General features: G+C 36.3%; 1 protein-coding gene across 1 annotated transcript in view; it reads left to right on the top strand.

The window, feature by feature from the left end:
• Positions 1-26,756, top strand: part of LOC136038547 (uncharacterized) — an 87,691-nt gene that overhangs the window by 41,510 nt on the left and 19,425 nt on the right. The window contains exons 3-4 of the mRNA XM_065721709.1: positions 6,081-6,296; positions 26,185-26,300. Coding sequence (XP_065577781.1) covers positions 6,081-6,296; positions 26,185-26,300 — 332 coding nt within the window. The remainder of the gene's footprint in view (positions 1-6,080; positions 6,297-26,184; positions 26,301-26,756) is intronic.

The following is a 26,756-nucleotide window of genomic DNA, read 5'->3' as shown; positions in this document are numbered from 1 at the left end:
CCTCCGCAATCCCTCGCTCTTTACGCTAAAGCTTTTAATTGTTTTAAAAAGCAGAATTGTGGTAAAGAGTCAAACTTTAGCGTAAAGAGCGAAGGATTGTGGAGAGGACAACCCATTTCATATACGGAGTAATTTCTGTTCGTTTTAAGTTTTAATGTCGCTCCTTACTTTCAGTTAGAAAAACTAGTTTTTTTATGTAATCGCAATAAGAAATTGTTCCAATTTTTAATAAATACAGTTAGTTCAATGAATGAACCTTTTTAGCTTGTAAAATGTTAGCTTTTATCACACAGTTTTGGCTGATTTTTTCGTTAAGAAGTAATGATGCCAAGCCCATTTTAAAAAAAGAATGGATTTTAACCGAAAACTTTTATTGTAAGTGTTTTATGGTTTATTATTTTCTTTGCTGAAGACGGCCCTTAGATATAGGGCCGAAATATTCAAATAGTTTTTGTTGGTTCACTGTCTTGGGCAAAAAATTCCTTATTATTCTCTCTTCTGTAGTTGTTTCATATATAAAAAATGTTTGTCAATTTAAAGAACTTTGGAATGTTAATATTCAATCTTAAGCCAATTACTTTTATGATTCACAATTTCTTGCTATCCACTTGCTTCTTTAGCTTTAACTCGTGAGATAACTCTGTTTTTTTTTATTCCTTAAAGAAAAATCTTTAATAAAAATTCACGGCTGTGCCAAGACGGTATAGACGTAAAATGCCAAGTTGCCCCATTATGGAATGCATTAAGAAGGTAGCCAAAGCCGTCATATTTCACAAATCACTATGCAAAAAGCTGTGGAAGAATTTGGTATTAAGGGGACAACCTTAAAAGACTATTTTCAAGTACCAATAGAGAAATAGCTATTGCAGACGAACATTCCCCTTCTCAACTATCCAGCTGTGACGCTTAAAGTGATGGCTATCATTTTAGTTTGACAAAAACACCTTAAAAGGCAAGTATTCAGCCCTCAATTAGAAAGCTTAGTAGTTCAATATTTTGAATTCCCTTGGGTGCACTTTGTGCAATGTATCATATGCAACGCTTCTCTTAGCACATTAAGACCAGCCCATTCGTGTAGATGGGTGAACAGTGGTCTGCTTTTACAAACAACAGAAGAAATCGAAAAAAAGACAGATAATAGAAATCCTGTTTCTCTCTCCGACAGCTACTTACACCCAGTTTGGTCAACCTGTGTAAGAGGTTTGGCAGCAAAATGCTTACTTTTCAACCCTACTGGCCACACAAAACGCAAACTTTGAATGTTGGAGGCTTCAAATCTATTCAGTAATAACTAAGAAAAATGAAAAAAAAAAAAAAATTGGCTTTATCTGAATCTGGGTAAACACATATCTACTTACAAGGTGGTAAAGCTCTCTAGTGATCCACATACGAAAAAAATTTTCCATTAAAAATGATTTCATTAGTCAGATCTACCGGTAGGTATCCTTTCATGACATTTTCGCGGAAGTGCCCTTCTTTCCTTCTTTAACTACCGGTAGGCTACTCTTATATGGGGATCAACTTATGAATCTACTTCAGAATCGTTAGATCTAGATACCAATATTCTAACTGCTAAAAGTCAAGTTTGGTCTCTCCAGAATTGCTTAGACCATTCCATCGGCAGACGGAACACTGAGAACTGGTCATGGAAACCGTTTAAGAGGTGGAATTAGAATATTGACTGACACCAAAAAGAAATGAACTGAAGGACAAGTAGATAGCAAAGAAAAGGATGAGCAAGCATGATTGTACAGTCTAAAAACGGTTAAACAGCTAAAAACAACTCAAGACTCCCAGACTGCCTCTTCCAGAAAGTACTGGTAGCACCAGACGAGTTTGATAACAAACTATAAATGATATGTGAGAGGTCAAAAAGTGACCACGTATTCAAATGTAATCGTTCATCCTACAACAGACTTTAAAACTGTGTCTCAAATTTCTCTCTTCAACATCTTTTCAACATATCTTGAAATTTCAACTTATTTCCCTCAGTTGTTCCTCAGATATTGCTGATATTCTCTTTTCACAACCAGCAAGCCCAACCAGCAACAGTGTTTTGGTTGTGTCGGCATCCGTCTCATCATTTCCTTAAAGTTTGACCTTAATAACCTAAGCCTTTTTGGAAACACAGGATCAAACATGTTCTCCTTTCCTATAAAAATCCTTACGCGTTAACAAATGGAAAATTGCTTAACTTTTAACCCTTGCCCGGAGACTGAAGGGGGTATAGTTATTGGTTTCTTTGAACTATTTTGAACAAAACGGCTATCTCAAAATTTTGATCTGATGCATTTGGGGAAAAACGGCTTGGGGAGGGGAGTGTCCTTTGATCTTTCTTAACTAGGGTACTAAAAGTTTACTGTTTCAAATAAAGTTTATACAACTACCCCTTCCATAAAAATTCTATATGTTATCAATAAGAAACTTTCATATCTTAAAGCCCTTGCAATGGGGGCTGGAGGAGGGGGGTCGAGCCGGAAGGATAGTTATTTGGCCTTCCAACTAAATTAAACAAAATGGTTATCTCAGAATTTTAACCAGGTATATTTTGGGACCTTTAAGCTCTTTGGACTTTTAAAAAGGAACTAGAGCTTTAGATTTCCGATCGAATGAGCCCCCCTCCAAATTTAATACGACAACCCCTTCCATAAAACCGTATATGTTAACAATTAGCAGCTAGCATAACTTATAGCCCATGCCCCGAGGGCAGGAGGGGGGTGTATCAAACCCGGGACTATAGTTATTTGACCTCACCGGGCTATTTTGAACAAAATAGCGGTCTTAAAATTTTGGTCGAAAATATTGGGGGGAAAAGAGCTGGAATTTCTTAAAAAGGGAACTGAAATTTTGATTTCAAATCGATTCAGCCTCCTCCGACGTTTTTACGACTACCCCCTCCATAAAAACCTTATACTTAACAAATAGCAACTTGCATAGGTTATAACCCCTTACTGTAGGGGCTGTGATGGGTTCTGTCAATCCCAGAGGCGTAGTTATTGGACCTTTGGACTATTTTGAACAAAATAGCTATATCAAAATATTGATCGGATGTATTTAGGGGAGAGAAGTCCTGGGGGAGGAGACTTGCTGTCCTCCGATTAATTTTGACTTTTAAGAAGGTCACTAGAACTTTCGACTTCCAATTAAATGTCCCCCTCCGAAGTTTATAAGACCATCCCTTCCATAGAAATGCCCCTGGAAATTTTTTAAAATCAAACAGTTCGTGATAACGAACTGTAGTAAGGAGTGACCCAAGTCAATAGTAACCGAAACTCTAAAACTGTATTTTTGATGCCAATAGTTACATCAAAATAATTACATTTTAATGCTTATTTTAAATATATAAGTTTTATCAAGATTGGTCTTACCCATCAAAAGTTACGAGCCTTAGAAAATGTGCCTCATTTTAGAAAAGAGGGAGAAACACCCCCTGAAAGTAATACAATCTTAACAAAAATCACACCATCAGATTAAGCGTATCAGAGAACCCTATCGTAGAAGTTTCAAGCTCTTATCTACAAAAAATGTGGAATTTCGCATGTTTTGCCAGAAGACAGATCACGGATGCGTGTTTATTTATTTTTTTATTTTTTTTTCCCAGGGACGATCGTATCGACTCAGTGGCCCTAGAATGTCATGAGAGGGCTCATTCTAACGGAAACTAAAAGTTTTAGTGCCCTATTTAACTGACCAAAAAAATTGGAGAGCACCTAGGCCCCCTCCCACGCTCATTTTCCCCCAAAGTCACCGGATCAAAATTCTGAGATAGCCATTTTATTCACCGTAGTCGAAAAACCTAATAACTATGTCTTTGGGGATGACTGACTCCCCCGCAGTCCCCGTGGGAGGGGCTGTATGTTACAAACTTTGACCTGTGTTTACATATAGTAATGGCTACTGGGAAGTGTACAGACGTTTTCAGGGAGATTTTTTTGTTTGTTTAGGGGGGAGTTGAGGTGGGGGTTACGTGGGAGGATATTTCCACGGAGGAACTTCTCATATGGGGAGAGAATTTCAATGAAGGGGGCGCAGGATTTCCTAGCATTATTTGAAAAAACAATGAAGAAATAAATATGAAAAGTTTTTTCTACTGAAAGTAAGGAGCAGCATTAAAACTTAAAACGAACAGAAATTATTACGCATATGATGGGTCCAGCTCCTCGTAATACCTCACTTCTTACGTTAAAGTATTTTTAGTAGTTTCAACTATTTATTCTACGGACTTTGTGATTCAGAGGTCATTCTTAAGGCATTTGGACGAAATTTAAGCTTTAGTGTAAAGGGCGAGGTATCGACGAGGGGTGAACCCCCTCATATATGCAATAAAAACATAAGAATATAGAAGTTCGTTATGTAAGTTAATTCGTAAGTTACGTATATTTTTTACTAATGAAAACGATCGTAAAAAATTAGAAGTTCTAGTTGCGTTTTTAAGTAATCAAAAAATTGGAAGGCAACTAGGCCTCCTCCCTCGCTCCTTTGTCTCAAAATCTTCTGATTAAAACCATGAGAAAGCCATTAAGCCAAAAAAATAATATTCAAATTTCGTTTTAATTATTTATGTGCGGAGAGCCAAGATCAAAACATGCATTAATTCAAAAACGTCCAGAAATTAAATAAAGAAAAACAAGTTTTTTTAAATGAAAGTAAGGAGCAACATTAAAATTAAAACAAACAGAAATTACTCCGTATATAAAAGGGGACTTTCCTCTTCAACGTCTCGCTCTTTACGCTATAGTTTTTACTGTTTTAAAAAGTAGAGTTAAGAGACGTTGAGAAGAGTCAAAACTTTAGCGTAAAGTGCGAGGCGTTGAGGAGGAAAATTCCCTTTACTATACGGAGTAATTTCTGTTCCTTTTAAGTTTTACTGTAGCTCCTTACATTCATTTAAAAAAAATTGTTTTTTTTTATTTAATAAAATTTTAAAGCCGTATGCCCTTTACTGCAGGCAATGCTATAGAGTTTCCTCTGATTTTGATTATCGTGGTGATTTTCTTTGCATATTTTTTTTGTCGATATTTTGAAAAATTAAAACGAAACTGCTCAAAACACATATTATCACATGCAGCGCAATAGCTCTGCGTAAGAAAAGAGTGATGTGGGGCCAATGTATTATTATGTTATTTTTATCTTTTGGTTTTTCGGTTTTAGACCAGGGCAGTTCGTAGCGAAGAAGTTGTCGTAGAAACTTCGAGAAGGGCTCATTCAATTGGAAATCGGAAGGGCTTTGTAATAGTCAAAAGTTATTTGAGGGCAGCTAGCACCCGTCCCACACCCACCATTTCTTCAAACACATCAAATCAAAATTTTGAGATGACCATTTTGTTCAACGTAATTGAAAGCTTCGAAACTTATATTTTTGATGATGAAACTCCCCCCCCCCACAGTCCTCAGGGTAAGGGTTGTAAGTTATATCCTAGGGGCATATAAGGATTATATGAAAAAGGTGATCGTATAAACTTTGGAGGGGGCTCATTGGATTGGTAATAAAAAGTTCTATTACCTTTTTTAAGATTCAAAGTGATTGGAGGGTCGATAACCCCCCAAGCTCGTGTTTTCCCGAAATGAAACTTATAGAAATTTTGAAATGGCGATTTGTTGTTGTAGGAACTTCGAAAAAGGCTCATTCGATTGACAATTAAAAGGGCTAGTGCCCCTTTTAAAAATTATCAAAAGTGATTTTGAGGGGAGCTAACCCCCTCACTCCTCCACGATTTCCAATCAAAATTTTGAGATAGCCATTTTGTTCAGCGTCGTTAAAATGTCCAGAAATTATGTTTTTAAGGTTGACCGTCCCCCCAACCACCGCCCTCAGGGCAAGGGTTATAGGCTAAACCCTGGGGCCGTATAAAGTTTTTATAGAAAGGGTGGTAGAATAGATGATAAAGACAAAGAATTTTTGATACAAAGATCTTTATTATATAGTCCTCGGTATGTCATTTTATTGTTGCGCTGTACACACAAATTTCGTTTCTGAAGATGTATGATTTCTCACCAAACAGAGAACTTTCAACCTAGCATACAAGTTTTAACCTACGCTTTCTATTTATTTGTATCTACACAGGTGTATTTTTTTCTAGCAATGAATAGCTGCTACGATAAGCGAGGCGAAACAGCTTTCATGTTTAAAAGAGATCCAAAAGCACCAACGTTGGAGCAAGGGGCCTTAATTACACCAGGAATGTATCCAATTTCTGGGAAAGCCATTACCAGTCCTGGGTATACTAATAAGTATTTCATGGGATATATTGTTGCGTGCTTCGTTTGGCTGGTTGTTTCTGTGCTTCAGCTGAACGGTAAGTCCTTTTTTTTTAATTTGGTTTTTGCTATATTTCTTTCATTTTCTTACTCTCTTTCTCTCTTCTCCTTCCTCCCTCTTTCTCTCTCCCCCTCTTCCCCTTCACTTTCACTATTTCTTTTTCCCTCTTTGCCTCACTGTCATTTCTGCTCTCTTTATTTCACTCTCTCTGTCTCTGTCTCTATCTATGTCACAGCTTCTCTCATTTTCTCTCTCACGCCTTCTTCCCTTCTGTCCCTAACTTTTGCTAAAACACCTCCTTTCCCTAAAACCCCTCCAGTGGTGGTTCTGGCTTCTCTTGTGTCCAGAGCTAAATCTCAGTTAGTGCTCCAGGTAATCCAAAAAATCGTCAAGGTAAATTTTTGCAAAATTTTTAGCTATTAAAATTTGATAAAATTTTAAATACATTTAAAATTTTTAATTTATTTTATTTTTTAATTTAAATTTGTCAAAAATTTTTCATTTCATTATAATTTTTTTATTTAATTTATTCTAAATACAAAATCTCACAAAAAACTACAATTAATTAAATGTTTGCTATTTACTTTTCTTTTCAAGGAATGGTCATGAAGATATGGCAAAAATTAAAATTTAAGATCCAATTTGCTTATACTTACTGCCGACAGCACCCTTCACTTTATTTCAATATAAATTAAATTAAGACAATTACAGAACAGTCATAACTATTAGATTATTTATTCGAAATTCTGTGCCCCGAAAATTTTTGTGCGGAGCAAGCGCCCACCTCTAAAACCGCCTCTGAAACCCTCCTTCTCATTCGATCTGAAAAAATGATTTTCCATCTATTTAATTTATGTGCATATTTTTTCAGATTTTGTTTACAAAAGTGTATTATGGGTCCAATACGTCAGTTTATCCTTTCTTGTTTCTTCTATACAGCTTATTTCAATTCATTGCGAGAAAAAGATTCGGGTGCGGTCTTTGCGTTTAATAAAAAAAACAAAAACAAAAAAAAACAAGTTTTATTTAACTGAATGTTAGGAGCGACATTAAAACTTAAAATGAACAGAAATTACTTAGTATATGAAAGGGGCTGTTTCCTCATCAACGCCCCAATCTTTACGCTAAAGTTTGACTCTTTCTCTCAACTCTTCTTTTTAAAACAGTAAAAAACTTTAGCGTAAAGAGCGGGGCGTTGATGAGGAAGCAGCCCCTTTCATATGCTAAGTAATTTCTGTTCGTTTTAAGTTTTAATGTTGCTCCTTACTTTCAGTTAAAAAAACTTGTTTTTTTTATTTAATTTCTGAACGTTTTTGAATCAATGCATGTTTTGATTTTGGTTCTCCGCAGAGGAATAATTAAAACTAAATTTGCATATTTTTTTTTTGGCTACCTGGCTTTCTCATAGTTTTTTGATCGAATGATTTTGAGAAAAAAAGGAGCGGGGGAGGAAGCCTAATTGCCCTCCGATTTTTTGGTTACTTAAAAAGGCAACTGGGACTTTTAATTTTTTACGAATGTTTTTATTAGCAAAAGATATACATAACTTATAAATTAGCTTAAATAACGAACTTTTGTATTCTCATTTTTTTTTACATATATGAGGGGTTCACCCCCTCGTCAGTACCTCGCTCTTTACGCTAAAGCTTAAATTTTGTCCCAACCCATTAACTATGATCCCTGAATCACAAAAGCCGTAGAATAAATAGTTGAAATTACTAAAAATAATTTTGCGTAAAGAGCGAGGTATTAGGAGGAGGTTAGCCCCTCATATGCGTAATAATTTCTGTTCGTTTTAAGTTTTAATGCTGCTCCTTACTTCCAGTTGAAAAAACTTTTCCTATTTATTTTTTTATTGTTTTTTTTTTTAATAATGCTAGAGAATCCTGCGCTCCCTTCATGAAAATTTTCTTTTCCCATGACATATTCCTTGATGGAAAGTTCCCCCAACATATCCACCTCTTCTCAACCCCTCCCCCTAACAGAAAAATCCTCCTAAAAACGTCTGTACACTTCCCAATAACCATTACTATATGTAAGCACTGGTCAAAGTTTGTAACTTGTATCCCCTCCCACGGGGACTGTGGGGGAGTAAGTCGTCCCCAAAGACATAGGATAAGGTTTTTCCTAAATGGCTATCTCAGAATTTTGATCCGTTGACTTTGGGAAAATAATTAGCGTGGGAGGGGGCCTAGGTGCCCTCCGATTTTTTTGGTCACTTAAAAAGGGCACTAGAACTTTTCATTTCCGTTAGAATCAGCCCTTTCGAAAAATTATAGGACCACTTGGTCGATACGATCACCCCTGGAAAAAAAACAAAAAACAAACAAACAAACAAATAAACACGCATCCGTGATCTGCCTTCTGGCAAAAAATGCAAAATTCCATATTTTTGTAGATAGGAGCTTGAAACTTCTGCAATAGGATTCTCGGATACGCTGAATCAGATGATTTGATTTTTTTTTAGATTCTATGACTTTTAGGGGTGTTTCCCCCTATTTTCTAAAATAAGGCAAATTTTCTCAGGCTCGTAACTTTTGATGGGTAAAACTAAACTTGATGAAACTTATATATCTAAGATCAGCATTAAAATGCAATTCTTTTGATGTAGCTATTGGTATCAAAGTTCCATTTTTTAGTACCGAAAATATTGACACCATGCCACATTGGTAACCATGACGTCACGTTTTAGAAAGTTGCGTTAACTCGTATTAGTTTCTGCTCGTTTTGAGTTTGACTCAGTTATTTATTGTACTTTCTGTTGTTTTAGGTTTTATTGACTTATTGATGGTGATGTGTGGTAGTTTTACAATTGGAAAAATATTTGAATTTATTTCTTTTTTCGGTTTAATGCAGCTCTTTAATTTTCATTGAAAAATGTGTTTTTGTAAAGTTATTTTTTCGACATAGTCTTTTTCATGGAAAAAGAAAAGAGTAATTTAAATTCCTTTCATTTTTTTCTATAAGTTTCCATGGTTTGTTTAGTTCAGTTGTAAGAACAGAAGTACTAACAGCAGTAGCCCTGAAAATTTTAACTTATTACCCTCAGATGTTCTTGAGATATTGCTGAGGTGCCTTTTGGACACCAGCAAACACAAAGTGCCTTTTGATTGGTTTTAAACTTTCCGTGTAAAGTTTTTATTTCATAACCTGAATGATTTTTACATTGTGCCTTTTTGGTCTAATACAATATATCCTCCTCATGCCCTGATAGTTTCAACTTAATTCTTTAAGCTGTTTCTGAGATATTTCTGATATGTCCTGTTGATAACGTACATACACATATTGAGTTTTGATTTAGCCCTACATTCCCTCAACAATCCATCAAAGTTCCACATAGCCTTAGTAATATTACTACTAACAACGGTAATATTACTACTGATATTAATAGTAGTAATTTGTATATATCATGGTTTTATTATCTTAAAATACCCCTAAGCATGCTTGAAAGTTCCAACCTCATAGTCTCAACCGTTCTTGCTGATGCGGCCATTTGATAACCTGCATACATACAATTGTCTTCTTATTAATCGTAGCCTTGTGTAGTATACATGTTTGGTTGGCTCAACTTCCCCCTTGATATTTACTAAAAGTTTCAAATGAATACTCTAAGATGATTTGATATAGCCGCAAAGGCCTTTTAACAAACTGCATCCATATAGCGTGTTTCAATTTAGTTCACTATCCTCTTCAACATTCCCTGAAAGTTTCAATGTGATACCCAATAGCTTCAGTACTACTAGTAATAGTCTTCGTAGTTGTAGCTGCAGCAGTAGTGGTCGTAGTAGTAGTAGCAGTTATATTAAAAGTTGTAGCGATATCAGTAGTAGTAGTGCTATTAGTTGTAGTAGAATGCACATGTTTCATTTTGCCTAGTTAAACTTAAATGTTCCATGAAAGTTTCACGTTATTATTCTTATTTTCAGTAAAAGTAGTAGTTATAGCAGTCTTAATAGTAGCATTGGTGGTAACATGTACGTAATGCCTTCTGGTTAGTTCAACATCGCCCTCAACATGCTCTTGGTTAGTTGATCATCCCCTCATCATTCCCTTATAGTTTCAATTAAATACCTTCAGTCATTCCTGATTTTCTTGTTTTGAAAAACCGTATGCGCATAAAATTTTTAATTGAGTTCAATATTTTTTTAATTGAGTTCAATTTACTTGAATGCACTTTGGCCTTTTTGAACCCCATGCTTTGTTTCCCAATAACAAATACTAAGTATAAACAATGAGCAAATCGAATAGCTGTGGGAGTTGACATCCCCAGCTTCCTTAGAGACATAGTTAATGGAGCTTCCAGCTATGTTAAACAAAATTGTTATCTCAAAATTTGATTAGATGTGTTTGGAGAATTAATGGGCTTGGTAAAGGGGCAGCTAGCCATCCCTTAACTTTTGACTCTTTTAATTGACTCTTTTAATCGTTTAGTTGAACCTTCCCCTAAACGATTCCTAAAAGTTTTACTATAATGCTCTTCGCCTCATTTGTTACAGCAATCTTAGTAGTAGTAATAGTAGTATAGACCTTTGGTAGAATACACTACCAAGTATGCTATTAATAGTATACAATTTTGAACAAACCTTTTGATTAGTTCGAAATCCGCCACAACATACTGTGAAAGTTCCTAATTGGTAACGTGAGCCGTTCCTGAGATATTGCCGTTATTCACTTTTGACAATAACGGCACTTATGCCGTTATATAACGGCAAATATAACGTTATATAACGGCATTTATAACTTTTGACATGCTCAGCGGTTCGTTTGCTTTAGTTCAACATTCGCCTAAACATTCTTTGAAAGCTTTACCTCAATACTCTTAGCTTACATAGTAGCAATAAATGTAGTAGTAGTAATAGTAGTAGTAGCGGTAGTAGCATTAGTAGCAGTAAGTGCTTAGCATCTTTTGTTTCTTCAACATCCCCCTAAAGGAGCGCTGAAAGTTTCAACTTAATACTTTAAGCTGTTCCTAAAGCATTGTCGATACGTCCTCTTGATAACCTATATGTGCATAGTGTATTTTGACTTATTTAGGCACTTTTTCAATATTAGTAAAAACTAGTGTTTTGGTTAGTTCAACATTCCGCTAAACCAGGCCCTGTAAGTTTCAACTTTACACACCAAGTCGTTCCTGTGATACTGATAATACGCCCTTCTGACAAACTGCGTACAGACTGCGTGTTGATATTCAGTTTACCTTCCTCAGTATTCCGTAAGAATTTCACCTTCATACTCTTAGGTATAGATATAATAGTAGGGGACAGTAGTAGTAATAGGAGCATTAGCGGCACTAGTTGTAGGACTAGTAGTTGTATTAACAACAATGGCACAAGTGCGAATAGCAGCAGTAGTACTAACATATTGCATTTTGTCAGTTGAACATCAGCCCTTTTCAAACTATGGAAGTTTCAAATTAATACAATTAGCCACTGCCATGACATTGTCCATATGCCTTGTTGATGATCTGTATATTCATAGGTTTGATTTAGTTCAACTCCCCTCTCAACACTTCCTGAAATTTTCATTTCAATGCTCTTAGCCTTAGTTGTAGTTGCAATAAAAGTAGCTATTGGAGTAGTAGTAGTAATAATAGTAGTTGAAGTAGTAATAGTAGTAGGATTGGTAGTAGTAGTAGTAGTAGTAGTAGCCGTAGTAGAAGTAGTAGTAGTAGTTATATTAGTAGTAGTAATAGTAGAAGCAGTAGCAGTGGTAGTCGTAGTTACATTTGTAGCAGTATTAGTTATAGTGTGCACATATTTCCTTTTGGTCAATTGATCTTTCCCTTCAAGCATTCCATGAAGGTTCCAACTTAATACCTTAATTCATTCCTGAGATGCACCTTTTTGACAATCTGCATGCACATAGTGTGTTTTGATTTAGTTCATATTTCCCTTCAATATTCTCTCATAATGTTCATCTTCATACCCTTATCCTTAATAATACTAGTATTACAGTAGTAGTGGTAGTATTAGTAGTAGCAGTAGCAGCAACAGTGTTGCATTAGTAGTGGAACAGTGACAGTAGCAGCTGCAATATTAATAGCAGTTGCAGTATGCACATGTCGCCTTTGGATCAATTGACAACCCCCCTTATGATGTTCTGGAAGTTTGAGCTTGATACCGTAAGCCATTCCAAAGATATTACTGATACACCCTTTTGACAATCTGTATGCACATAGTCTGTTTTGATACAGTTAAACTTTTCCATCAACACTTCCTCAAATTTTCAATTAGTATCTCAGCCTTGGTAGTTCTCACTACAGGAGCAGTAGTAGTAGAAGTGGTAGTGGTAGTGGTAGTAGTAGAAGTAGTAGCAGTAGTAGCGTGCAAATATTGCTTTTTTGGTCAATTGGTTATCCCCTTCATCATTTCCTGAAAGTTCCAAATTAATGAAGTCAGTCATTCTTAGGTTGCGCCCTTTTGACAACTCGTATGCACATAACGCGTTTTGATTTAGTTCAAAACGCCCCTCGACATTCTCTGAAAGGCTCACCTGGATGCCTCTTGTCTTTTTGAAAACTAAATGTCATACTTACCAAACTTTCTTTACAACAAATTCTTTATGTAAATTAAATTGATTTTTTTTTTTAACTGAAAGTAAGGAGTGACATTAAAACTTAAAACGAACAGAAATTATTCCGTATATGAAAGGGGATGTCCCCTCCTCAACGCCCCGCTCTTTACGCTAAAGGTTTTATTGTTTTAAAAAGTAAATTTGTGAGAAATAGTCAAACTTTAGCGTAAAGAGTGGGGCGTTGAGGAGGGGACAGCCCCTTTCATATACGGAATAATTTTTGCTATTTTTAGTTTTAATATCGCCCCTTATTTTATGTTTATAAAGAACTTGTTTTTTTTCATTTAACTTCTGAACGTTTTTGAATTAATGCAGATTTTGATTTTGGCTCACCATGCATGAATAATTTAAAGAAAATTTGTATATCAATTTTATTTTTGTTGGCTAAACGGCTTTCTCAAAGTTTCGATCGGACGATCTTGAGAAAAAAGGGGGGAAGAGGGGCTAGTTGCCCTCCAATTCTCTTGTTACTTAAAAAGGCCACAAGAACTTTTAATTTCATTTACGAACATTTTTATTAGGAATAGATATACATAACTTACAAATTAACTTACGTAACGAATTTCTATATTCGTTTAATTTTATTACGTATACGAGGTATTGACGAGCCCCCTCGTCAATACCTCGCTCTTTACACTAAAATACGAATATTATTCCAACTCTTTAAGAGTGACCCCTGAATGAAGCGTAAAGCGTAAAGAGCGATTTATTGAGGAGGCTATGAACCCCCTCATATACGTAATAATTTCTGTTCATTTTAAGTTTTAATGTTGCTCCTTACTTTCAGTTGAAAAAAGTTTCTCTTTTTATTCAATTTCTCATTTTTTAAATAGCAATAGAAAATCCAGCGCCCCCTTCATGGAAATTCTCTTCCCCCACCACGGAAAGATCCTCTCACGTCACACCCTCTCCCTGACCCCCCTACCACCAGAAAAAATCACTCCTGAAAACGTCACTAGACATCCCAATAACAAATACTATATGTAAACGATGGGCAAAGTTCATAACTTGCAGCTCTTCCCCCGGGGACCGCGGGGAATTAAGTCGTCCTCAAAGACATAGTTATTAGATTTTTTGACTATGCTGAACAAAATAGCTACCTCAAAATTTTGATCCGGTGGCTTTGGGAAAAAATTAGTGTGGGAGGGGTCCTAGTTGCCCTCCAACTTTTTGGACCACTGGGTTGATACGATCATCCCTGGGGAAAAAAAAAACAACAAAAAACAAATAAACAAGCATCCGCGATCTTTCTTCTGGCAAAAAAAAATACAAAATTCCACATTTTTGCAGATAATCTTGAAACCTCGACAGTAGGGTTCTCTGATATAATGAATATGATGGTGTGATTTTCATTAAGATTCCGTGACTTTTAGGGGGTGTTTCACCCATTTTTCGAAAATAAGGCAAATTTTTTCAGGCTCGCAACTTTTGGTGGATAAAACTAAACTTGATGAAACTTATATGTTTAAAATCAGCATAAAATAACAATTCTTTTAATGTATACGTTGGTATCAAAATTCCGTTTTTAGTGTTTCGGCGACTATTAAGCCGGGTCGCTCCTTATTACAGTTCGTATACCACGAACTGTTTGACAATGGATGTATTGCGTAAATTAAAGCCCTTGTCCCAAGCGCCAGGGGGGACATCTCCAAGGACATTGTTACTGGAGTTACCAACTGTTCTCAACAATATAGTTATCTCAAAATTTTGATTGAATACGTGGAGAATTAATGGGAGTGGGAGGGGGGCTGGTTGCTTTCCAATCACTTTTGACCGTTAAAAAAATCACTAGGACTTTCAATTTCCAATCGAATAAGCTCCTTTCAAAGTTTCCTATGGCAACTCCTTCAATAAAAATGCTTTGGTGAAAATACAACATTGTGCCCCTATTGCTCTTTACTTGGGCAGCGCTAGTGCACTGCCTATGATGCCAGAGAAGGCTGTCTGATTTTGCTTCACCGAACCTTTGTTTCTTTGAGCCATGTTTTTATTTTTAAGTTCCAAAATATTTTCTTTGACCACCAAATATTTTCGAAGAATATAAAAGTGGCACCTTGTATTGTTAAAAGCACCAAGGATATCAAAACAAAAGCAGGTTTTCCGTCCTGGACCAATCTTTGGTCTACTCATCATACTTCTTTTGGTTGCTTCACAATTGTGGATTTTATAGGGCAGTATTATATTTTCGTCAGTACCCCCACCTTGAATTGTGAAAATGAATAAGCAAAACTATTCTTTTTTTAATTTGTCAAGGTCTGTAAAAATTCGAAAATGAACAGTCTGTCGATGATAAAAGACAAATGTGCCGTCAAATGCGCTTTCTGAAAGGAAAGTTGTTTGGGGCCATGCGTTTTTTGGAAATCTTTTGTTGTTGTTTTTTCACCCATATTTCTTTTTTTAAGGTGGCACCCACAACAAACAAAAACTACTGGAAATTATACCAGAAAACAAAAACCCATTAAATCTGTGTATAGCAGTTCTTTGGTGTCCCATATGCCAAGGGTTAACGTTACAAACTATTTAACAATTGCTAAAAGGCTTTGGCTTTGAAGAGGTGAATCCACGGGATCATCTGAAAATTATCGGGCTGTTACTCAGTCCAGAGACAGTTAGGCCGAGGACGAGCATACCCCCCCCCCCGAGAAAAATGTTCCTGCGGAAAATTCCCCTCGGAGTATTTATCCCGCAAAAAATTGTTCCCGAGAAATCTCCCCCATCAAATCCCCCTCAGAAAGCTTCCCCCGCAAAAAATTCCCGCCGACAATTCCTCCTGGAAAATTTTCCCCAAATGTAAAATTGAGCAGCTAAAGGAAAATTAAGACAAACTAAAGACCGAATAAAAGTGTATAATTGTTCGGCAGCTATTATGAAAACCTTTCCCATCTCTCTGATTCTCCTAGGTGTTGTGATGCCCGAGCATTGTCAAAAAAGTGGCTTCCAGCGATAGGAAGACTCCCCGAAGTCTCCCCCTATGAGAATATTTACGGTATGAGTTAGTAATAGGCTTACTCTTACTATTTTTCTTTGGACAGTACCATCTTTCCTTGCAATTTTTATTCAAACCCAAGCTGACGGGCATGGATGCTCCATAATAACATTAAATAAAAAAAAAAAACAAGTTTTTTTAACTGAAAGAAAGGAGCGACATTAAAACTTAAAACGAATAAAAATTACTTCGTATATGAAAGAGGCTGCTTCCTCATCAACGCCCCGCTCTTTACGCTAAAGTTTGACTCTTTCAACTCTACTTTTTAAAACAGTAAAAAAATTTAGCGTAAAGAGCGGGGCGCTGATGAGGAAGCAGCCCCTTTCATATACGAAGTAATTTCTGTTCGTTTTAAGTTTTAATGTTGCTCCTTACTTTCAGTTAAAAAAAAACTCTTTTTTCAATTTAATTTCTGTACGTTTTTGAATCAATGCATGTTTTGATTTTGGCTCTCCGCAGATGAATAATTAAAACGAAATTTGCATATTTTTTTTTTGCTATATGGCTTTCTCAGAGTTTTGATCTAATAATTTTGAGAAAAAAAGAGCGGGGGAGGAGGCCTAGTTGCCTTCCGATTTCTTGGTTACTTAAAAGGCAACTAGAACTTTTAATTTTTTACGAATGTTTTTATTAGTAAAAGATACACGTAACTTACAAATTAGATTACGTAACGAACTTTTGTATTCTCATGTTTTTATTATGCATACGAGGGGGTTCACCCCCTCGTCAGTACCTCGCTCTTAACACTAAAGCTTAAATTTTATCCCAATTCCTTATGAATGACCCCTGAATCACAAAAGCCGTAGAATAAATAGTTGAAATTACTAAAAATACTTTAGCATAAAAAGCGGGGTATTAGCAGGAGATGAGCCCATCATATGCGTAATAATTTCTGTTCGTTTTGAGTTTTGATGCTTCTTCTTACTTTCAGTTGAAAAAACTTTTTCATATTTATTTTTTCATTTTTTTTTAATAATGCTAGAAGATCCTGCGCTCCCTTCATGAAAATTTTCTTCCTCCATGACAAATTCCTCCAAGAAAAGTTCCCCAATACATCTCCCTCTTCTCAACCACCCCCAACCAAAAACTCCCCCTGAAAACGTCTGTACACTTCCAAATAACCATTACTATATGTAGGCACTGGTCAAAGTTTGTAACTTGTAGCCCCTTCCACGGGGACTGTGAGGGAGTAAGTCGCCCCGAAAGACATAGTTATAAGCTTTCCGACTACGGTGAATAAAATGGCTATCTCAGAATTTTGATCCGGTGACTTTGGAAAAATAATTGGCGTGTGAGGGGGCCTAGGTGCCTTCCAATTTTTTTGGTCACTTAAAAAGGGCACTAGAACTTTTCATTTCCGTTAGAATGAGCCCTTTTGAAAGATTCTAGGACCACTGGGTCGATACGATCACCCCTGGGGAAAATAACAAACAAAACAAACCCAAAAACAAACAAATAAGCACGCATCCGCGATGTGTATTCTGGCAAAAAATGTGAAATTCCACATCTTTATAGATAGGAGCTTGAAACTTCTACAATAGGGTTGTGTGATACGCTGAATCTGATGGTGTGATTTTCGTTAATATTGTATGACCGTTAGGGGGTGTTTCCCTCTATTTTCGAAAATGAGGCAAATTTTCTCAGGCTCGTAACTTTTGATGGGTAAAACTAATCTTGATATAACTTATATATTTGAATTCAGCATCAAAATGCGATTCTTTTGATGTAACTATTGGTATCAAAGTTCCATTTTTTAGAGTTTTGTTTACTATTGAGCTGGATTGCTCCTTTCTACAGTTCGTTACCACGAACTGTTTGATAGTATCGCAACCATATCTGAATGGTTAATGTTAGCTTTGTTCATCATATTACTTCGCACGCAAGTTTGGTCATACGTATCCTGGTAATGAGGTTTGAAATAGTTGTGAACTGGGCTAACAGCAACCGAAATTCTAAAAAATAGAAGTTTTGATAATAGTGTATACATAAAAAGGATAAACTTTTCATGGTGATTCGAAATATGAAAAATTTATCAAGTTTAAAGTTAAGATTTAAAATTTGAATTTAAGGTTAATTTTCAAAAAAGGGGAAAATACCCCAAAAATTGCAAGTTACCTTTGTGAAAATTATACTGTTAAATTCAGCATATCAGGGAACCCTGTTGCAGAGGTTTTTTTTTAGCCTCTTTTCTACAAAAATGTGTAATTCTGCATTTCCCTTTTCAAGAAGGAATCTCCCGGATAAGTGTTTATTTTTTTCTTAGAACTGATCCTGTAGAGCCAGTAGTCCAAGACAATCGGAAGATTCAGAGCAATCGGAGGGTAGACACCATCCCCCCCCCGCAACTCGTATTTTTCTGAAATACATCTGATAGAAATTTTGAGATGGTCATTTGTTGCTGTTGAAACTTCGTAAACATCTCATTCGATTGGAAGTTGAAAGGGCTAGTGTCATTTTTAATAGTCGAAAGTGATTGCAGGGCAACTAATCCCCTTTCACGCCCACCGTTTCTCCAAACATATCCAATCAAAATTTTGAGATAGCCATTTATTCAACGTAGTTGAAAGGTCTGGAAATTATGTATTTGAGGATGACAACCCTCCTACAGCCGCCAAGGCAAGGGTTGTAAGTTATACTCTATGGGGCATATAAGGTTTATATGGAAAGGGTGATGGTATAAACTTCGGAGGGAACTCTTTGGATAGCTGATCAGAAGTTTTATCACTATGTTTGAGATTCAAAGCGATGGGAGGGTGGATGCCACCCCCACACCTCGCATTTTCCCGAAATACATGTGATAGAAATTTTGAGATTGCTATTTGTTGTCGTACAAACTTCGAAAAAGGCTCATTCAATTGGGAATTGAAAGGACTAGTGCCCTTTTTAAAAGTCGAAAGTGATTGGAAGGCAACTAAACTCTCCTCCCACGCCCTTCATATCCCTAAATACACCCCATCAAAATTTTTAGATGGTCATTTTGTTCAACACAAGTAAAAGGTCCAGAAATTATGTCTTTGAGGATAATAGCCCCTCTATAGCCCTCAGGGCAAGGGTTATAAGTTATGCCCTAGGGCATATAAGTTTTGTATGGAAAGAGTGATGGTATAAACTACGGAGGGGGGCTTATTCGATTGGTAATCAGAGATTCTAGTGTTATTTTTAAGATTGAGAGTGATCAAAGGGTGGATAACCCCCCCCTCCCCCCTCCCCTCACCTCGTGTTTTTCCGAAAGGCATCTGAGAAATTTGACATGGCCAATTGTTGTCTTAGAAATTTCAAAAAGGCTCGTATGATTAGAAATTGAAAGGGTTAGGTTCCTTTGCTATTAGTAAAAAGTGCCTGGAGGGCAACAAGCCCCTCTCCAACCTCTATCAATTCCCAAAACACATCTAATCAAAATTTTGTGATAATCACTTTGTTTAGCGTAGCTGGAAGGTCTGGAAATTATGTCTTTGATAATTACCCCCCTCCCCAGCCCTAAGCGCAAGGGTTGTATGCTATGCTCCAAGGGTATCTAAGGTTTTTTATGGGAATGGTTGTCGTTTAAACTCCAGATATGTCTCATTGGATTGGAAATAAGATGTTTAAGATGTTTATTAAAAAGTCAAAGTGATCGGGGACAACCTCCCACCCCCTACGTCTTCTTTTTCATAAGAACAACCGATAAGAAAATTGAAATAGCCATTTGTTCAAAATCGTCCAAAGATCATACAATAAGGTCTCTAAGGAGGACAGAATCCCCAGAGTCTTGGAGTAAAGGTTGTAAGTTATGCCCCAGGGGTATATCATGTTTTTATGGAAGGGGCGGTCGTTTGAACTTCAGAAGAGACTCGTTTAATTTGAAATTACAGTTCTTGTTCTCTCTTAAGAGTCAAATCTGACAGAGAGCACCTAGCCCACTCGCTGGCATCCTCTTTTCCCAAAACGCATTCAATTGAAACTGTGAGGCCGCTATTTTGTTAAAAATAGTCCATTAATTTATATAGCAATGTCTTTAAAGTGAACAAGATCCCCCGCAGCCCATGAGCAAGGGTTGTAAGTTATGCCCCGGGGCATATAAGGTTTTTTTTGGAACGCCTTGTTGCATAAGCTTGGGATCGGATGGAGCTCATTTGATTAGAAGTCCGAAGTTCTAATGCCTTTTTTAATAGTCAAAATGAAGGGTGGGCAATCAGCCCCACCCAGGCACTTTATTCCCCAAAATATATCTTATCGAAATTTTAAGAGATCTATTTTGTTCAGCTTTTTTTGAAAGGTCCAGTAATTATGTCTTTGGGGATGTCAACCTGCCCATAGTCCTCCGGGCAAGAGCTGTAAGTTAGGCAATTTTTTCATTGTTTACATAGAGTATATGTTATTGAGAAAGGTAAGTATGTGTGAACTTTACTTTCCAAAAAGACGAAAGGCATTCAAGTCAGCCTTTCAGAGCATGTTTTGAACTAAATCAAAACGCGTTATGTGTATAAGGATTGTCCAAAGGGTGTAACACTGCAATTACTGAGTATACTAATTTGGAAAATTCAGGAAAGATAAGGGGGATGGTAAAAAAGGCAATAATTGCATGTTTCCAATCCTACTACAACTACCACTATTACTACTACCAGACCAATCTATTTACAGTAATAAGGGGACATTCGGGCTAAATCAAAATACACTATGTGCATGCAAATTGTCAAAATAGGGTATCTCAAGGATTGATTTGGGTATCAAGTTGGAACTTTCAGAGCATGCTTAAAGGGGAATATCATCTCACCAAAAGGTGATTTGCGCACACTATTGCTAATACTACTGTTACTGCTGCATTTACTACTACTACTACTTCCATTGATGCAACTTGTGAGGCTAAGAGCATTGACAGGAAAATACTGGATATCAAAAGGACATATCAGCAATCTCATAGCAAGGGCTAACTGTATTAAATTGAAACCTCTTGGGCTTGATGAGAGGGGTTCTGCTGATTAAAAGGCAATATGTTAATGCTATTACTAGTAATATCAATACTACTACTGTGACTGCTATTACAACTATGCCTAGGGGCATGAAGATGAAAATTTTGAAGGTGAACTGAAATTGCAATAAATAGCCAATTCAAACTCAAAATGAGCAAAAATTCACATTAACACAGTTGATAACCCCCATACCTTTTCAAGACCATGACATAATTTGCGCTTTACTGAAAACAAAATATGTTTTAAATGATTTCACTTTTTACTTTCAAAATAAAAGCTATCAAAACTTCAAGGAATAAATATCAGTATATGTCAATTTAACTGACAATCCACGGTCATTCGTTTTTTTTCAGTAAAACACAAGTTATGTTCTGGTTTTGAGAGGGCATGGGGGTTATTAGCCGTACTAATGTTAATTTTTGCTCGTTTTGAATTTGAATCGGCTATTTATTGTAATTTCTGTCCGTTTTTGAGTTTTGTTTATTTATTGATAGTGATTTGTGATGGTTTTGCGCTTGGAAGATTATCTGACCTTATTTCCGCTCATTGTTGGCTTAATAAAGCTCTTTACTCTTCTTTGAAAAACTTGTCTATTTTTTAAATTAATGAAAGTATGGAATGACTCGCTCTAATAGTGACCATACCTGCAAAATGAGCTAGGATAACAATGTTTTGATCAAAATAAATACATTAAACGAATTGGAATCTATGGTAATGTTAAAGATATAGAATTCATTAGATTCAATGTCATCCAAAAATAGTTAAGAGCCTGAGAATAATTGTTTCATTTAAAAAAAAAAGCGGGGAATGTCTCCAAAAGCTCGAGTAATTTTGTTGGGAGCTATATCATTGACTTGAGCCTATTAAAGACCTCTGTTTCAAAGGTTTAAAGCCCCTATCTGCGAAAATACTAAATTTGAATTTTCCTTGGATGAATGTTTACGGATTTTTGTTTATTTGTTTGTTTGTTTTATTTGTTTTAAAGCGAGATCATTTTGAATCAATGGTGCTAGAAAATTAAAAGGTGTCTCTTTATAAAGAACTTTGAAATCAAACTTTTCAAATAACAAAACAGATTGTTCTATAGCAAATTGGCGTCTTTAGCTGTTTTGTGGCGCAAAACTGCAATCGGGGGCCAAAGGATGCCAAACAGCCATTGAGTAGCAATTACGAGAAAACTGATCTATATATATATATATAAATAAGTTGTTTGTCTGTTGACTGACGTAATGTTTGTGTGTCGACTGACGTCATGTTTGTCGACTGACGTCATTATAAGGATTGAGCTGTATGTCGTTATGAAGTTCTTTGTCGACTGACTTCATGTTTGTCGACTGACGAAATTACAGACTCTGACACCGGGACACAAATGATGACTGGGACACTCAAAGAGAAATTACAGACTGGGACACTGGGACACAAATAACGACCGGGACACAGGGAATATAAATGACGACCGGGAAACAGGGACACAACTACAGCAGGGACGCCGGGGGGCACAAGGGGGATATATAAATCTATATATACAAAAATAAGTTGTCTGTGTGTGTGTGGGTCTGTCGGGTGACGTCATGTTTGTGTGTCGACTGACGTCATGTTTTCGACTGACGAAATTACAGACCGGGACATCGGGACACAAATGACGACCGGGACACCGGAACATAGGGAATATAAATGACGACCGGGACACTCAAAGAGAAAGCGACCGGGACACAAGGAATGTTCGATTAGCAATCAAAAAAAGTAAAAACCAAAAAAAAAAAAAAAAAAAGAAAAAAAGGGGAAAAATACAAAAATTTATTTCATCATATACCGTTTCAAAAACGAATGTATATACAGACCGGGACACCGGGATACAAATGACGACCGGGACACGGGGAATATAAATGACGACCGGGACACAGGGACACAACTACAACGGGGACGCCGGGGGGAAAGGGGGATATATAAATGACGACGGGGACACAGGGAATGTTCGATTAGCAATCACCATCAACAAAGCTCAAGGGCAATAATTAGAATCATGAGGTATAACTAAAAAAACTAAAAAAAGGTAAAAAACTAAAACCTAAAAAAAGACCAATTCAAAAACGAATGTATATACAGACCGGGACACCAGGACATAAATGACGACCGGGACACAAGAAATATAAATGACGCCCGGGACCCTCAAAGAGAAATCACAGACTGGGACACCGGGACACAAATGACGACCGGGACACATGGAATATAAATGACGACCGGTACAGAGGGACACAACTACAACGGGGACGCCGGGGGGCACAGAGGGATATATAAATGACGACCGGGACACAGGGAATCGTCGATTAGCAATCACCATCAACAAAGCTCAAGGGCAATCATTAGAATCATGAGGTATAGATCTGAATACGGATTGTTTTCCCATGGACCATTATATGTTGCATGTTCAAGAGTCGGTAAACCTGACAATCTATTTATATGCACAGACAATGGGACAGCAAAGAATGTTGTATATTCGCAAGTTTTACGTAGTTAGAAACATATATATATATATATATATATATATATATATATATATATATATATATATATATATATATATATCTATATTCACAGGTGGGACATAGGGACACAACTACAATGGCGCGTAACTAATATGGCGCGTAACTAATATGGCGCGTAACGACTTATGCGCGCGGGGGGGCTTGAGGGGGGCACGAAGCGCCTCCACCAACTAGGTGTTGGGGTGACTACAACAGCTAGTGACTATATATATCTATCTATATAAAAATAAATTGTTTGTCTGTCGACTGACGTCATGTTTGTGTGTCGAATGACGTCATGTTTGTTGACTGACGTCATTATAAGGATTGAGCTGTATGTCGTCATGAAGTTGTTTGTCGGCTGAGGTCATGGTTGTCGACTGACGAAATTACAGACCGGGACACAAATGACGACCGGGACACTCAAAGAGAAATTACAGACTGGGACACCGGGACAGAAATAACTACCGGGACACAGGGACACAACTACAACGGGGACGCCGGGGGCACAGGGGGGATATATAAATGACGACCGGGACACAGGGAATGTTCGATTAGCAATCACCATCAACAAAGCTCAAGGGCAATCATTATAATAATGAGGTATAGATCTGAATACGGATTGTTTTTCCCATGTACAATTATATGTTGCATGTTCAAGAGTCGGTAAACCTGACAATCTATTTATATTCACCGACAATGGGACAGCGAAGAATGCTGTATATTCGCAAGTTTTACAAACATATATATATATATATATATATATATATATATATATATATATATATATATATATATATATACATATATATATATATATATATATATATATATATATATATATATATATATATATATATATATATATATATATATATATATATATATATATATATATACACATATATATATATATATATATATATATATATATATATATATATATATATATATATATATATCATGAAAAGAGAAATCACCAATGCAACAGCACAAACACGAAAAAAAAAGAGAGAGAAGGAGAAAAGGAAGACTGTTTTCCTAAATTAGTGATTAATATAGACCAGCACTTGAATGAGGCCTTAACCCTACTCATCCATACAATCACATAGGTCAAACAGCATAGCCACACACACACACACACACACACATATATATATATATATATATATATATATATATATATATATATATATATATATATATATATATATATATATATATATATATATATATATATATTCACAGGTGGGACACAGGGACACAACTACAATGGCGCGTAACTAATATGGCGCGAAAAAAGCTAAAAAAAGCAAATACCTAAAAAGAAAAAAACTTAAAAAAAGAAAAAAATAAAAAAGGTAAAAAACTAAAAAGAAAAAATCACCGGGACACAAATGACGACCGAGACACAGGGAATATAAATGACGACGGGGACACAGGGAATGTTGAATTAGTAATCACCATCAACAAAGCTCAAGGGTAATCATTAGAATAATGAGGTATAGATCTGAATACGGACTGTTTTTCCGATGGACAATAATATATTGCATGTTCAAGAGTCGGTAAACCCGATGATCTATGTATATGCACAGACAATGGGACAGCGAAGAATGTGGCGCGTAACGACTTACGCGCGGGGAGGGGAGGGGGGTTGGGGCGCGAAGCGCCCCCACCAACTAGGTGTTGGGGTGGTCGCGCCTCCCCAACAGCTAGTAGATTTATAGTTATCAAAAATTATACATTGAGCTTTCCAGTTTCAGAGACAGTAATGCCGTGCGGTGATGCATCATTCCCAAATATACACATAGTACAAAAAAAAATAAAGGGTATAGAATTGCTGGCGGATCTTTGCTTAGGTATGGAAAGTCTTCCTATAAATACAAAAGTAGGCTTGGAGGAGGATGGGTCAAATTAACCTTTAATACCTCTTGATTCCCGGAATTTATAACAATAAGTTTGTAACAGTTCTATAAGGCTGATTCTGGAATATGGTAACACCCCTCTTATTGCAGAAAATCTGTTTCTATTTAACGTAAGAAATTAGATATACATGCTTACTGGCATAAGGATAGAGAGAAAGAGAGAGAGGAGGAGGTTCATGAGTACCGTCAGGAAATTCCTTGAGGTTAGGGGAGAGGGCACAAGCATTACCATGAGCTATTTTATAGGGATTTAAATGGCAATAAGCCCCATTCTTCTGTTATAACGACTTCCTGGAGCACCCCCCCCCCTCCATACTGACATCCACGAAAAAATTCTTATAAAAAGAATTTTCAAAGAATTCCGCTTTGAAAATTGGGACACTCATAAATCTATAATTAATTTTTAAGTTATTGCAGACCTTCCTACATCCATGTTTTTTCAGGGATGGCGGTCATTCTCAAAGTGTTGTTTTATTAATATTGGACTTGAATATAAAAATAAAGTTGAGGTGGGGGGGAGTCTTTACCCCCGTCTTCATATCCAAGAGAACCTTGAATCAAACAGCTTGTATTATCAATAAACTACAAGTAAAGAGCAACCCTTGTCATTAGAAAACATTCCCGTTGTACACATTCCCGAGAAGTTACAGATCAGCCTTTTGACAACCTGAATGCACATATTGTCTTTTAGTCTATTTCAACATTCCCTGAAAGTTTCTGCTTAACGTTCCAAGCCGTTATGAGATATTGCAGATACACCCTTTTGACAACCTGAATGTAATAAGTGAGATTCCACTACCAGATGTTTCCACATGGCACCGCAATGCCATTTTATTCGCAAATTTACATGAGTTTCATTCTTTCGTATTATATCTTATTTGAGCAATGAAAATGCGTTCTTAAGCAACGTTTAAATTTTGTTAGCCCTATTTTATAATACAGGGATGAAATGGTTCGCGTTTTTCAGGTGTTATAAGAAAGAAGTACGATTTTTGTGTACCATGGATCATCGTGACTTCAGGAATGTGCTTGTTCGACTTGGTATTATTTGGGATATATTGCGTGGATCTTTCAATTACAGTAGTAAGTAGCAATTGACAAATTTTCTCAATGAGTTTCGAAATCTGTAAAATGAAAGAAAAGACCATGAAACTTAAGTTTCCTTAGCTTAGACGTGATTGTATATTATAGTTTGATGCCAGAGAAGTTATTATAATATTTTTGAATCACTTCATCGGATTGTTATAATATAACAATTCTCTTCACGTTGTATAGGCAAGGTCAATCTAATTTAAAGCCTTAATAAAAGAGAAAATCAATTAAAAAGTTAAAATTTCTTAAAATTGGGTAAAGATCAGAAATTGGGGTAAAAGCTGAGGAAAAACTATGGAATGATATTGAATAAAGAAGAATTTATTCAAATAAAAAAATCAAATAAATTGTGAGAAAAACAAGTGCTGGAGGCACGAGTTTTTTTTGGCACTAAGCCTCCTACGTTTTCAAAAGTGTGTCAACTCTATCACTTTTACTGTAATCTGA

Source organism: Artemia franciscana, chromosome 2, assembly GCF_032884065.1.
Source record: "Artemia franciscana chromosome 2, ASM3288406v1, whole genome shotgun sequence".
In the NCBI taxonomy this organism is placed as follows: Eukaryota; Metazoa; Arthropoda; class Branchiopoda; order Anostraca; family Artemiidae; genus Artemia; species Artemia franciscana.
Note: the sequence above shows the minus strand (reverse complement) of the source record. Positions and strands in the feature narration are given on the sequence as shown.